Here is a 15407-nt window from a genome sequence, read left to right on the forward strand (position 1 = left end):
CACTAATATCAGACAAAATAGAATTTATGTAAAACACTTTACCAGAGACAAAGGAGGATATTGTATATTGATAAAAGGGTCAATTCATCAAGAAGATATAACAAATATAAACATTATGCACCTAGCAATAGAGTCTTAAAATATATGAAGTGAAAATTGATAGAAATGAAGGGAAAAATAGACAGTTCTATAATAATATTTTGAGACGTAATACTCCACTTTCAATGATGCATACAACAACCAGGCAGAAGGTCGATAAGGAAATAGTGGACTTGAAAACACTATAAACCAAACATGTGACAGATATATCCACATATATATGCACTCCACCTAAAATTAGCAGAATACACATTTTTCTCAGGTGGATGTGAAATATTGAACAGGATAGACCATTTATTAGGCCACAAAAACAGATCTCAATAAATTTAAAAAATAGAAATCATACAAAGTATATTCTCCGACCATGATGGAAGAAACTGGAATCAATAACAGGAGGAAAACTGAAAAAGTCAACAACACACCCTTAAAAGCTAATGGGGCAGGAAAAAAAATCACCGGGAAACTATAGAAGACTTTGAGATGAAAACATAGGTCCACAGTGGTAAGGAGAGTCCTCAGGGCTGTATTTTTCACATAAAAGATGGTTAATCCAGTTTTCTTTCCTAAAATTTACTCAGCCTGGGAGGTGGGGCAGCTGTTGCTGTGGCTCCTCCGGCTGCTCCTCTGCCTCCATCCTCTGGGCCACCACCACTGCTTGGTCCCCCCTGTCCTGGGACCGCTTCTGCCCCAGCTCATTCCCAACTCAGGCTGGAGCCGCGTGTCCTGCATTGACCCAGATGTAATTGCAATCACACATAAATAGAAGTTCAAGGAAATCCCACCTCCATTGCCACTGCACTTCTTTTCCTGGAAACCTCTGGATAGATAATTTACTTTTTCTAACTGCCTGAACACTCTGCACCCTCTCCCGTTCTCTCCCTCCCTTTCTCTCTTTCCTTTTTATTTATCTTTTCGTACGTAACAGAATTGAAATCAACCTATGGAATCTTCAAAGAAAGGTGTATATTGCCTTTTGCATAATTTAATTTTCTCCATGTGAATATTCAGTTGTTCCGATACCAGTTACTGAACATTTTCCTCATTCCCCACTACTTTGCAGTGCCACTTTTTAACAAAATCAGTATCTATATATGATTAGATGTATGTCTTGGCTCTCAAATCCCTTTGGTCTATTTTTTAATGCTTTTACTGATACCACACTCCTTTAGTTACCATAGCTTTGCAATGAGTCTTGATATTTGACAGAGGATGTCTTCTCATCCTGTTCTCTTTTAGGGTGTTTTGGTAGCTCCCAGTGAGGGTAAATGGAGGTACAAACAGAATAATTCATGAAGTATTCTTTCTACAAAAGTGAACCTGAATCAAATTGAACCTGTAATTCTAACCATTGGTGCACAGAACAGACAGAGAAATATTTGCGACGACATGAATGAAACCAGAGGACATTATGCTAAGTGAAATAAGCCAGACAGAGAAAGACAAATACTGAATGGTATCCCTTATATGTGGGATCTAAGGGGAAAAAAAGCTGAACTTACAGAAACAGAGAGTAGAATGGTGGTAGTTGCCTGGGCAGAGGGGTGGGGGAAATGGGAAAATGTTGGTTACACAAACTTTCAGTTATAAGATGAATAAGGTCTGAGGATCTGATGTATAACATGGTGACTACAGTTGATAATGCTGTAACTGTATAATTGAAATTTGCTAAGAGAGTAGATCTTAAAGGTTCTCAGCAGATCAAAAAAAAGCTAACTATGTGAAGTGATGGATCTATTAATTCGATTGTGGGAGTCCTCTCACAATGGATATCAACTCATCTTGTACACTTTAAATATATTACAATTTTATTTGTCAATTATACCTCAATAAAGCTTAAAAAAAAGAGTTGAATTTTTTACGGTCATCTGAGCAGAATCCCCTACTTCCACACCTACTTTTTGAATAATCATGGCTCATTGATTTCAACCACCTTGTAGAAAATAACACATTCTATCGTATTTATAATGTCAAGAGCAGAGTGGGTCTTGATGATAGGATGTTTCAAAGTGAAGTAAACAAAGAAACATCTTAAAGATATATTCGAGGCTTTTCTTTTTCAAATTACAGTATTTCCTTCACTTCTTTGCCAGTGCGTCTTTCATTTGCCAGAAAACCCCATATTTCAAAATGAGTAATTAAAACCAACAAAAGTGAGAAACTTATTTGTTTTGTGGCCTGATCAGAGGTTACTTTTCCTTCTTGTGAATCTTTAGCATCTTGGAATGAATCGCTCATGCGAGGTAAACATTGTCCGAGGTCCAGATGCATCCAGGGACAAGCAGCATAAAGAAGGCAATAGCATCAAACCAAGTTTGACATCCTCTCTTCGCCTTTCCTGTCCTAGACAGCCACATTGACTTCTCAGTCACATGTATTAGTATTGTAATTTTTTAAAATTAAGAAAAAAGTAAAGAAGGGGAAAAGCAAAGAAAAAGTCCAAGAGCTAATAGCGCATGAGAACTAAATGAATTGAACCATCTTATACGTAAAAAAAAAAAAAAAAAAAAGGTGGCAACTTAGTGTAAGGGCTCCTTTGCGGAGGATTCTGGGAAGTGTAGTCCAGGAGCGCCGGGTAGTCAGAGCCACTTCCGCTCTCGAAAGGAGGAACAGTAGCCCTCCTTCCTCTCGGGGGTTCTGGGAAATGTGGTCCAGGAGCCGTGCGTGGTCGGGGCACTTCCGGTACTAGAGGGCTAGGCAGAAGTCCTCGGTCCCTTGCGGGAGGTGAGTGACCGCCGAGTCGCTGCGGGTCTTACGAGCTCGCCTGGACCCGGCCCCCACAGGCGCCGCCCTCGCCCTCGGGACCTGGAAGCCGCGGGGCAGGGGCGCTGCTCGGCTCACCTGGGCGTCTAGGGCGGCTCGCGCGACGGGCGTCGGGGGCGGGCTCGAGGGTCTTCTGGGCGCTGGCTTTCCGTCGCCTCCCGCTCCTTCCCCTCGCTCTGCCGCCCGGCAGCGATATAGTCGCGTGGAGTTAGGAAGTTTCTCTGTTTCTCGTCTGCGCAGTGGAGTTGGTAGCGGCCCCTCCCTAGGAGACGCGTTGTGAGGTTCCCGTGAAGTAAATAGATGTAAACAGCTCGGACCCGATCCCGGCACGAGCTGAAGGGCGGTCGGTTGGTACCAGCCTGTGACTTCCCGAGAGCATCTGTGAGCCCACGGTGGCCTCTGAGCTCCGGCCGCTTCCCTCACCCCTGCGCCAGCGGGGCCGGTCGTGGATTCCCGATGACTCCCCATCTCCCCTGCGGGTCTTCCCCCAGCTGGTGCCGGGGGTGTCCGCTTCCGTTTATCCTGGACCAGAGACTCACGTGTGACATCTCTCAGCCTCCTTTCCTTCCGCCGCCCGGACTTCTCCGCGAGGCTGCAGAGAGGAGGAGGGAGGGACCCCTGGCTCCGGGTGACACTGTCCCGGCGTGAGAGAAATTAACACGTTACGTCATTTCCGCTCTCAGTTGGGCGGCAGACTTCCTTTGCTCCTTAGCAGATTTTTTCTGTTGGGCAAGTGTTCCGATGTTTACAGAATAAACGGGAGGCGGGATGAGACCGTGTTGATGAGGGAGCGATAATGATTTGTTAATATGTTCTGTAGATTTTATATGCCTTGATTAGCTTAATCCTCGTAACAACAAAGATACTGTTATTATCTGTATTGCAGTTGCGAACGTTGGTAAGTGAAGGACTTAAGTTATTTTCCCAAAGTCAGACAGCAGGCATAAGGTAGAACTGGGAACCTTTGTGCCAATGACTGAAGGAAGGAGGGTCATTTCGTGATAATTTGGGACCTTAGAGGACCTGAAGGCTGTGCTCGTTTAATTTCGTGTTATTTTTATATGACGTTATGTTCATATTCTGATCATAGAAGCAATTTGTGCTCATCATAGAGAATTTGAGAAATAGGTGAAGAAAGGCAAAAATGATCTATAATGCCAGGATGTAGAGATAAATGTAAGCATGTTAATGTATTTCTCTTTAGTTGTTTCTCTATTTTTGTATGCTTCTCAAAAATTGTATCATACTTGTGGTTTTTTGTTTGTTTGTTTGTTTTTAAGATTGGCACCTGGGCTAACATCTGTTGCCAATCTTTTTTCTTCTTCTTCTCCCCAAAGCCCCCCCCCCCCCGCCCCCCCAGTACATAGTTGTATATTCTAGTTGTGAGTGCCTCTGGTTGTGGCTTGTGGGACGCTGCCTCAGCGTGGCTTGATGAGCGGTGCCATGTCCGCGCCCAGGATCTGAACTGGCGAAACCCTGGGCCATCGAAGCAGAGCGCGGGAACTTAACACTTGGCCCCGGGGCCGACCCCTGTAGTATTTTTATATGTGGTAACTTGTGACTATGAACGTTTTCAAACACAAATGTAGAGAAAATAATGTAATGAATTCTCACATAGCCGTCAACCCTTGTCAACCTTCAACTGTTGTCACCTTTTTTAAAGATTTAATTTTTTTTCCTTTTTTCTTTCCAAAGACCCCTGGTACATAGTTGTATATTCTTAGTTGTGGGTCCTTCTAGTTGTGGCATATGGGATGCCACCTCAACATGGCCTGAGGAGCGGTGCCATGTCCACGCCCAGGATCCGAACCAGGGAAACCCTGGGCCGCCGAAGTGGAGCATGAGAACTTAACCACCCGGCCACGGGGGCAGCCCGTGTTGTCACCTTTTTGTCAATCTTGTTGTACAACCGCCCCCCCCCCCCTTTTGGGTTTCAGTATTTTAATGCAAAATCCAGGCATTGAGTCAAGAGGATTTATACTAGATTGTTCTAAATATATGGAGGTTAGGGGAGCGAGGATATTCACAATTCCCGTGTTTTCACATGGCAGCTAGGAGAACGGCGGTTAGTGAGAGAGCTGGGGACCCTGAAAGAGGTGCAGTTAAGGAAAAGAAGGTGGTAAATTTTGTTTGCTCTTTCGGAATGTAATTTGCTGCGGGTTTCCAGTCGGTCTCTGCTCCCAGGCTGCCAATCACTGTGTTGTGGGGATTCTGTCATCTTCTCTCCAGTGTGCCCAGCACTGTGACAGGGTTTGCAGAGAGAAGTATTCAGTTAAGTGTTTGTGGCTGGTGCAGGTGTTCAACTGGCTGCTGGATACAATGGCCTGCAGCTCTGAGAGATTGCTTTCTTTCTTTCTTTCTTTTCTTTTTTTTTTTTGAGGAAGATTTGCCCTGAGGTAATGTGTGTTGCCAATCCTCCTCTATGTGTTAGTATGTGGGCTGCCAGCACAGCATGGCCGCTGACAGAGAGGTGTAGGTCTGCACCCGGGAACTGAACCTGGGCTGCCAAAGTGGAGTGCACTGAACTTAACCACTAGGCCACCGGGGCTGGCCCATGAATATCTCACTTTTAAGAATGACCTTGATGTTGCTTGAGCAAAGCAAATAAAATAAACCCAGAGGAAGAAATTGGAAGATACAGTTCATCCTCTCCTCCTCCCAGTGAGGAACAACAGCCTCAGAGTTTTATAGCTCACAGGAACCTCCGAGTCGATTAGCCCAGTACCTGCCCGACAGTGTGTGTCTGCAGTCATTCTCTGATTTCATGTGTTCTGAGTACTCACCGTATTCTGGGTGCTGGAGATAAAATGATATGCTCATCATCTCATAGGCAAACAGATGCTTAGCCCCCAGTTGTCCCCCAGCTGCCCCAGCTGATGGAAGGCTGCTCGGAGCAGGCATCCGAAGGGTGAGCAGCAAGCAGGTAGCCAGCAGAGCCGAGCGAGGCACCCCAGACCCCACTTGCTTTCTCCTGCTGAATCCTGTGAAATGTCAGGTCTCTTTGCAAAACCCCGCTGCTGAGCAGAGCAGGAGGGCACAGCACATATGAGGCCAGAGCAAGGGCACTGGATCTTATGAACTGATGTTGCTTCCCAGCTTTGAGAAGTGGATACGTGGCTCTCATCTGTATGAAGTTGCTCCTGCCTTAAGTAGGAGGACCCACAACCATGTGAAGCTGTCGTGGATTGAATTTCTGTACAGTCCCTGAAACCTGTTAACAACCCCGTGGGCTCTATATTGTTATCATTGCCATTTTATCGACGTGAAATAGGCAGAAAGAGCTAGTAAGTCAGAAGAATCAATAGTGGAATCCTGATGATCTGGCGCCAGTGTCTCCCAGCAAATCACTTTCCACCAAGTCTGTGCTTACTCCCTTCCTCTCATCCCTGAGGACGCCCCTCCCTTCTTTTCTTCGAGTTTGTGATTAGAGACGAGGAGACCAGACTAAGAGCTGAGGCTCTGGAGTCGGAGTCAGGTGCAGTCTCGCCTCTCACCAGCTCTGTGACCTTCGGTAACTTGACCTCGCCAACCCTCAGCTTCCTCATCCGTCGAATGGGAACAACAGTCATCCTATCGGCACTTACTGAGAGCTTACATGATGTGCCAGGCACTGAGCCAAGGCTTTTTTTTTTTCTGTTTTTAAAATTGAAATGTAATCCAGGTATGGTATAATACACTCTTTTAAAGTATATGATTCACTGGTTTTAGCATAATTCACAAGGTTGTACAACCATCACCACTGTCTGATTCCAGAACATTTGCATCACCCCTCCCTGCCCAATCTTCCAGTCCCTGGCAACCGTGATTTACTTTCTGTCTGTGGATTTGCCTAGTTGGTTTTACTGGACTCGCTCACTTAATCCCCAAAGCAACGTGGTAAGTTAGGATCTGTCATTACTCCCACAGAATTGCTCATTTAAGTGAGACAGAGACTGTCAAACTTTTAAGATGCAAAAACCAGCAGTCATGTTTTTAGTTAGTTTTTTTCCTACAGTGAACGTGGGACTCTTCTGGCTGCGTGAAGAAAATTCACAAGTACTTATATGGTCACGCGCTGCATGACGATGTTTTGGTCAACAACAGACTGCATATTCCACAGGGGTCCCAGAAGGGTAGTAGCCCAGAGCCTAGGTGTGCAGTGGGCTATACCATCTAGGTTTGTGTAAGCACGTTCTGTGATGTTCGAACCACAACGACATCGCCTCACGACACATTTCTCAGAACGCATCTCCGTTGTTAAGTGACCCATCAATGTACCTTTTACAAAACCAGATACTAATTTCAATTAAATATCATTATAGAACAACAAGTTATTAAGCAATATAGCTGATCAGAATTTGGGGCTTTTCAGACACAAAGATGAGTTTCTTAAGACAGAGCATTCACTGGCTCTGAAATCTGAATGTTATAAAAGGCTCCTCCATCGGAAGTGATGGCAAGAGCCATTTGCAAAGGACAAGATTATGGTGCATGATCACCTGCTTTTCTGCAGTTGCATGAGGTCAATTCTGTGTTTCCGTCTGCTCGTACTTTTGACCCTCACAGCAGTCCTGTAAGGGAAGCACTATTCTCATTTTGTGGGCGATAGATTTGAGGCACAGGGAGGTTAGTTAAATGAAATGGAGTGAGTAGCAGTACCAAGATTTGACCCCAGACTTCTTGGCCCCAGAATTCACTCTCTTAGCCAGTACATTTTACTGCCTTTCATTTCCATGATACCCAGAACGAGAGGATAACCCTGGAAGCTGCAAGGGACTCTGTGTTAGCTCTGCTGCTTACAGTTGGGCAGGTTGTTCACTGCACAAGGGTCCCTTGCTGAGGGGCTAGCGATATGTGCCAAGGAGGGTCACTTTTAAAATTCACACAGAGCAGCCACAGGAGCCAGGGCTGTGTCTCATGGCTTCTTTCTCCTTTGCCAGCCCTGCCTTCCCAGGACTGCCCTTCCCCAGAAGGAGCAGGAGAAAATGACCAAGCTTCAGGTGAGTTGTTTCGATTTTTATCTCTTAAAATTACATCTCTTTTCTCAAAGATTAGACACGTCTTTTTTCTCTTCCAGGGGAGGGATAAAGGAGGAAAACGTGTTCATTATGCACCAGTTACTTGCTTTTTTATTGATTTGAGTTTTTGTTTTTGTCTTTAGTTTTTGTTTGTTTTACTTTATCATCATTTTTGTTTCACAAATAGTGCAGAAAATCATAGCTATCAAAAAATTAAAAACTCCACATTACTGCACTGCATATCCATCAGCCATCGTCCCCATGCTGTATTTTACATGATTACAATCACAGTATATCTACAGTTTTCCATTGTATTTTTTCATGTAATGTTATCACTTGAGTTTCTTATGGTTCAGCGTTCTTTTATGTACTTGTCCCAGAAGGGTTTCCATTTTTTGTCTAAACTCAGAAACTATAAGCAAATGCACATGCTGCTGTGCCTCTGAATAAATTTTGCTTTGATCTGTAGTTCTTTTCATGTGGGGCTTTTAAAAATGAAATATGATTTACTTACAAAAATTGGATCTTAAGCATCTGGTCAGTGGCCGTCGTAGCCCTCATTTTACAAGTGGTCTAATTGCATCAGTCACCACCTAAGACAAGATACAGAACATTTCTATCACCCTGCAAAGTTCTCTCAGGTCTCTCTCGTCAGTTCCCAGCCCCCTTGAGGCATCCACTGCTCTGATCTATTATCATATGATTAGATTTGCTTGTTTTCAAATTTAACGTAACTAACGGAATCATAGTCTGACTTTTGTGTCTGGCTTCTTTGACTCAGACAAATGTTTTTCAGATCCATCTGTGTTGCTGTACGGATCAGTAATTCATTCCTTTTTATTCCTTTTTATGAGTATATCACAGTTTGTTTATCCTTTATTCTTATTTATTTATTTTAGATTGGCCCTGAGCTAACATCTGTTGCCAATCTCCCTTTTTTTTCTTTTTTCTTCTCCCCAAAGCCCCCCAGGACATAGCTGTATACTCTAGCTGTAGGTCCTTCTGGTTGTGTGTGTGAGACGCCTCCTCAGGGTGGCTTGATGAGCAGTGCTAGGTCTGCGCCCAGGATCTGAATTGGTAAACTTTGGGCGACTGAAGCAGACTGCGTGAACCCAACCGCTACACCACCGGGCCGGCCCTCTTACACATATTTTATTAAATTTATCCCTAAGTGCTTGATGTTTTTGGGGTGCTTTTCTGAATGGCATTGTTTTGGAAATTCAATTTCTGTTTGTTTCTTGCTACAATATAGAAGTATAATTAATTATGTATTTTGAGTTTGCTAAATTTGTCTATTAGTTCTAGTAACATTTTTCTCCCTCTCAGGATTTTCTACATAGATGACCATCCGTAAATAAAGAGTTATACTTCTTCCATTCCCAGCCCTGTTCTGTTGACTTCTTTTCCTTCCCTTATTGCACTGGCTAGGACTGCTAGAACAATTTTGAACATAAGTACTGACCGTATCCATCCTTGCCTTGTGCCTAATTGTAGGGAGAGAGCCTTCAGTCTGTCATGCTGACTCGGTGGGCTTTTTGTAGATGTCCTCTGTTGGAGCTGAGGAAGTTCCTTCTAGTCCTACTTTATTCAGAGTTTTTATCATGAATGAAAGTTGAATTTTGTCAAATGCTTTTTCTGTTTATGCTCAGATGCTTATTTGTTCCTTTGGTTCCTTTGATTCTTCTGAGCCCTGGTTTTTGTTTTGTTTTTTTTTTTGAGAAAGATTAGCCCTGAGTCACTATCTGCCACCAATCCTCCTCTTTTTTGCTGAGGAAGACTGGCCCTGAGCCAACAGCCGTGTCCATTTTCCTCTACTTTATACGTGGGATGCCTGCCACAGCATGGCTTGACAAGCGGTGTGTAGGTCCACGCCTAGGATCCAAATGTGAACCCTGGGCTGCTGAAGTGGAACGTGTGAACTTAACCACTATGCCACCAGGCTGGCCCTAATTGAGCTTTGTTTTTAACTGTGTTAGGGTGGGTCTAGAGTAACCTTTATTCTAGAGCAGTGGCTCTCAATTGGGAGCACTTTTGCCCAACCATGGGACATTGGGCAATGTCTGTAGATGTTTTAGATCATCATGACTAGAGGGGTGGATACCAATGACAACTACAGGGCAGAGGCCAGGGATGCAGCTAAACATCCTACAACGTGCAGGATAGCCCTGCACATCAGTGAATTGCCTGCTGTGAAATGTCAGCAGCACCGCTCTACAGTAGCCCTTCTACTAATGCACGGCCCTTCAGCTGCTGCAGAACGCCCCTAGTGATCGGTGAGGGCTTTCCACTTTGGTTGTTTGGAATTCAAACTCCTTAGCTCCTGCTCTGCTCCAGGAACCATGCAGCCCATAGCTCCCCAGCCGCTCTTTGCCTGGCCCGAGCAGTTTCATCCTGTACGTGCAGGGGCTAGTGTTCAGCAGCAGAGGCAAAAGGGTGCCTGGGCGGATTCCCGTGCTCTTCCTCTGCAGGGATCCCTTCCTTCTGGAACTCTGCCCTGTGGTTTCCAGCTACCTCAGTCTCCCGTTCTCTGATTTCTGGCTCCTCAACTCAGCGAGGCTCTGCTTGGGGTCCCCCTTCCTGCACCTGCAGATCAGAAATTATCTACGGGCAGAAATCTAGGGTGATCACAGGGCTCATCTCATTTGTTTCCTTCATTTCTGGGGTCAAAGTATTATGATTTCAATGGCTGAAAACAGTTGTTACATATATTTTGTCCCTATTTTCCTACTTATTCATGGTAGGAAGGCTTGTTTAGTACCTGTTACTCTGTTACAGCCAGAAACTTTGTCACCTGCCTTTTTTTTTTTTTTTTTTTGCTGAGGAGGATTCTCCCCGAGCTAACATCTCTGCCAACCTTCCTCTGTTTTTTTGTATGTGGGACACTGCCGCAGCATGGCTGGTGAATGGAGTAGGTCCACACCTAGGATCCCCCTGTATTAGCTATCTATTGCTGTGTAACAAATTACTCTTAAACTTAGCGGCTTAAAACAACAAACATTTATTTACAGTTTCCGTGAGGAATCTAGCGGCAGCTTAGCTCGGTGGTTCTGGGTTAGGGTCTCATAAAGTTGCTGTGAGGCCACCAGAGCGGCAGGCCTGTGTGGGCTGGATGGGACTGAAGGACCTGCTCCCAAGATGGACTCAACTCACTCCCATGGCTGTTGGCGGGAGGCCTCTCCCTAGAGCTGCCTGAGGGTCCTCCAAACATGGCAACTGGCTTCCCCCGGCCGGTGACACCCAAGAGAGTGGAAGGCAGAAACCACAGTGTCTTTTATGACCTAACCTTGGAAGTGATGTGTTATCACTTCGGCCATATTTCACAGGCCAATCCTGCTACATCGTGGGAGGGGACTTTAGTAAGGTATGGATACCAGGAGGTAGGGCTCATTGGGGACCATCTTGTGTGCTGGCTACCAGAGCACCTTTTGGTAGATACATACCTACAAAACCTAGCAGATAATATTAGCCATTCAGGTTCATCTGAAAATTCAGCCAAATTAAGTGGCAACAATTATCATAGGATTTTTACTCCCATAGGATGTGTCAGTTATGAAAGTAAGTTTTCTCGGGTTTTTTTTTCCAGTTATAATGTTCGTGTTGAATATTATATACTAGGACTTCATTGAAATAAAGGAGAATTTTCTCAAATCTAGCCTGTTTATTAATATGTGTTTACTGGCTGAATTAAAGGAAATAATCTCATGAGTTCATTAAAAGGACAGAGGAGGTATTTCCCTTTGCAGATATATTCTTTTCCTTTTGCTGAGAATGTCCCCTGCTCTCTAGCCTCGAATTTCTAATTTTGACCTCATACATAAGTCGTGGTATAGTTCTAAATGAGTCTCATTAACACTTAGTGGATAGGAGCCTACTTTTCACCTCTGTTTCCATTAGCATCAAAACAACCAATGGTGGGCCAGCCCCAGGGCCGAGTGGTTAAGTTCATGTGCTCTGCTTTGGCGACCCAGGGTTTTGCCAGTTTGGATCCTGGGCACGGACATGGCACCGCTCGTCAAGCCATGCTGAGGCAGCATGCCACATGCCACAACTAGAAGGACTCACAACTAAAAATACACAACTATGTACTGGGGGGCTTTGGGGAGAAAAAGGAAAAATAAAATCTTAAGAAAAAAAAAAACCAATGGTGAAGTCAAGCTTAATCCTCCCCTGGCTGAATAAGTCTCCCACTGTGGTGGACCTGTGAGGTATTTTTCTCTCTGAACAAGCATTCACATGAAAATGTCCTTATTTTCATCTCTGAATTCTCTTTATCCTTCCAGGACACAAGAATCAGAATGAGATAGAGACGCTTCAAGAAGTGGGATTAAGATACCTTTACCATGAAGAACTTATGTGCTGGCAGATATGGGAGCAATTTACATGTCAGGTAACCAGAAATCAAGACTCAATAATAAATCTGCAAGGCAAGAAGTCCAAGTTACCAAAACAGGGTGATTCCCCCTGTCAGGTGTGGGCAGGAGACTCTGCTCAGGTTTCTGAAGATGAGAACCATGGAATAAAGCTTCAGGGGGAGAGTTCCAGTAGTGTCAAAAACCAAGAGTTGCCGATTAAGACCACCTGGGATTTCTGGAAGAAAAGGTATCTGAGAGAGCCACAGAATAATCAGCATAGGTGTCAGCAAATTGATGTGAAAAATAAACTGTGTAAGTGTGAGTGTTGTGTTGTGAGAAGGATCTCTCATCACCTTGATTGTCAGGAAGTACTCAAAGGAGAGAAGGCCTCCAGCCACAATAACTGCAGAAAAGACTTCACGAAGAAATTGTCCCAGCAGAGTATAATCCACACAGGAGAGCAAACCTCTGATGAGAATGGAAGAGGCTTCGGCCCTGGCTCTAATCTTGAACTTCATTGAGCAGTCGCACATAGGAGAGAAACTCTATGTGTGTAGCGAGTGTGGGAAGGGCGTCAGTTATAGCTCAGTGCCTTGTGTTCATTGGAGTGTTCGCGCAGGAGAGAAACCCGGTGTGTGTCAAGTGTGTGCTGAGAATTTCAATCAGAACCCCTCTCTTCCCACTCATGAGCCCATTCCCCCAGGAGAGGATGTGTATGAGTGTGACAGGTGTAGAAAAGGCTCCAGTCCTAGATTAGATCTTAGCGTTCACTGCATAGACAACACTGGAGAGAAATCTGGGAAACGTGAGATGTGCAATAAAGGCTTCAGTCAGACATCACAACTTCATGCCCATCCCAGCACCCACTGTAGAGACAAAACCTACAAATGGGAGGCATGTGACAGGATATTTCATCAGAATTCTGGTCCTCATCAGAGAGTCCACACTGGAGAGAAACCCTATAAATGTGAGGTGTGTGGGAAGGACTTCAGTAAGGCCTCAAATCTTCAAGCCCATCAGAGAATCCACACTGGAGAGAAACCCTACAAATGTGATGTGTGTGCCAAGAGCTTCAGCCGTAATTCCCACCTTCAAGCCCACCAGCGAGTCCACACAGGAGAGAAGCCCTACAAGTGCGACACCTGTGGGAAGGACTTCAGTCAGATTTCTCATCTTCAGGCCCACCAGTGAGTCCACACAGGAGAGAAGCCCTACAAATGTGAGACGTGTGGGAAGGGCTTCAGCTAGAGTTCACACCTTCAGGACCATCAGCGAGTCCACACTGGAGAGAAACCCTACAAATGTGACGTGTGTGAGAAGGGCTTCAGTTGGAGCTCACACCTTCAAGCCCATCAGAGGGTCCACACAGGAGAGAAACCCTACAGATGTGAAGAGTGTGGGAAAGGCTTCCTCTGGAACTCCTATCTGCACATTCACCAGAGGATCCACACGGGAGAGAAACCCTATAGATGTGGCATGTGTGGGAAGAGCTTCAGTCAGACCTCACATCTTCAAGCCCATCGGAGAGTCCACACTGGAGAGAAGCCCTACAAATGTTTTGACTGTGGCAAGGGCTTTAGTAAGAGTTCGTGTCTTCACGTTCATCAGAGAGCCCATAATGGTGTCAAGTGCAATACACGTGATGAGTGTGATAAAGGTGTTCTTCAAAACTTAGATTTCTCATTTTCATCAGAAGATCCACACAGCAGAGAGTATTTATAAAATGTTGTGTTTTAAGAATTCAGTACTGAATTCTTAAAGTTTTTTACAGTCATCCGAATTCCATTGGAGGAAACCTGTTTGCTGTATGAATACAGCTGTTGTTTCCGACAGAGCTCAGAATGTCACAATTCTTAAGAGAATGCACAACAGACAAACCTTGTTAATAATGTACAATAAGTTTGCCGGAACCTTCACGTTCAATAGAATCTGCACAGGAGAGACGCCTCAAAAATTATAAGGAAGGGTCCAGCGCAGTGGTGCAGAGGTTAGGTTCACATGTTCCACTTCAGCAGCCCAGGGTTCACTGGTTCCAACCCCAGGCACAGACCTAAACACCACTTATCGAGCCATGCTGTGGGAGGCATCCCACATATAAAGTAGAGGAAGATGGGCACAGATGTTAGCTCAGGGCCCGTCTTCCTCAGCAAAAAGAGGAGGATTGGAAGCAGATGTTAGCTCAGGGCTAATCTTCCTCAAAAAAAAAAAAAGTGATAAAGAAGAGCAGCGCACTAGCAGGTGTAATGATGGACATGACAAAGTCCATATCCACTAGAATGTGAGCTCCATGGGGCAGGAAGTCTGTTTACTGCTGTATGACCATGACCTTGAACCAGTGCCTGACAAATAGTACGTGCCCTGGGCTTGTCTAACTTGCTGGAAAAGAAAACCTATTCTAAATAGGACAAGTATTTGAAGTTTTTAGTGAGCTCAACCTCAGTTAGTCATAATAAGTTGTACTAGGAAAAGGACTCTTGTAGAAGCCTCAAAAATTAATCCAAGGAAATGATCATTTAATAAAAATACATAAAATCATGCATCTGCAGTTTGAGTGTAAGACTTTTGCAGCTGGCTTCTGTCCTCTGTTCAGCTTCTCTTTTCAAGCAGCGAAGGGCTAAAGTTTTTATCTTATTGCAGACTTTTTCTGTGCAGCATACCACCAATAAGGTAAGTTTCACTATCTTTCTTTTTTGAGCCTTTTGTGACAGGAACAGACTGAATGTAAAAAGAGAAACTTGTCTTTAATTCCATAAAGCTTCATGAGAAAAGAGTGTACAAAAAAGAGGGAACAGGGCCCACCCTGGTGGCCCAGTGGTTAAGTTCGGCGTGTTCTCTTTGGCAGCCCAGGTTCAGTTCCTGGGTGTGGACCTACACCATCCGTCTGTCAGTGGCCATGCTGTGGCAGTGACTCACATAGAAAACGAGGAAGATTGGCAGTAGATGTTAGCTCAGGGGGAATCTTCCTCAGCAAAAAAAAAAGAAAGGAAAAAAGAGGGAACATATTATAGTGTGCATTTTGGATGTTGAGCTAAGGGATTAAGGCACTGAGTGAGCGTCTTGGACACTGCCCCATGCTTCTCAGATGCCTCAGTGGTTTTCAGGTGTGCTTGGTTGATCAGTTTACTCAGGTGTATGTTGACTGGAGGCAGGGGACAGTTTCCCACCATTTTTTCCCCTAAACTTTACCTTCCAGGACGCT

At 44.7% G+C, this 15407-nt stretch overlaps 1 protein-coding gene across 1 annotated transcript; it reads left to right on the forward strand.

Moving 5' to 3' along the window:
* Positions 1 to 640: 640 nt before the first annotated feature.
* On the forward strand, positions 641 to 14745 carry ZNF233 (zinc finger protein 233). The gene is given in 5 exon segments (XM_070559523.1): positions 641 to 838; positions 2676 to 2820; positions 7779 to 7838; positions 12137 to 12726; positions 12728 to 14745. Coding segments are annotated over 5 exon segments (2196 nt in total). The 3' UTR covers positions 13931 to 14745.
* Positions 14746 to 15407: the final 662 nt, after the last annotated feature.

Source organism: Equus przewalskii, chromosome 9 (assembly GCF_037783145.1).
Source record: "Equus przewalskii isolate Varuska chromosome 9, EquPr2, whole genome shotgun sequence".
Taxonomy (NCBI): domain Eukaryota; kingdom Metazoa; phylum Chordata; class Mammalia; order Perissodactyla; family Equidae; genus Equus; species Equus przewalskii.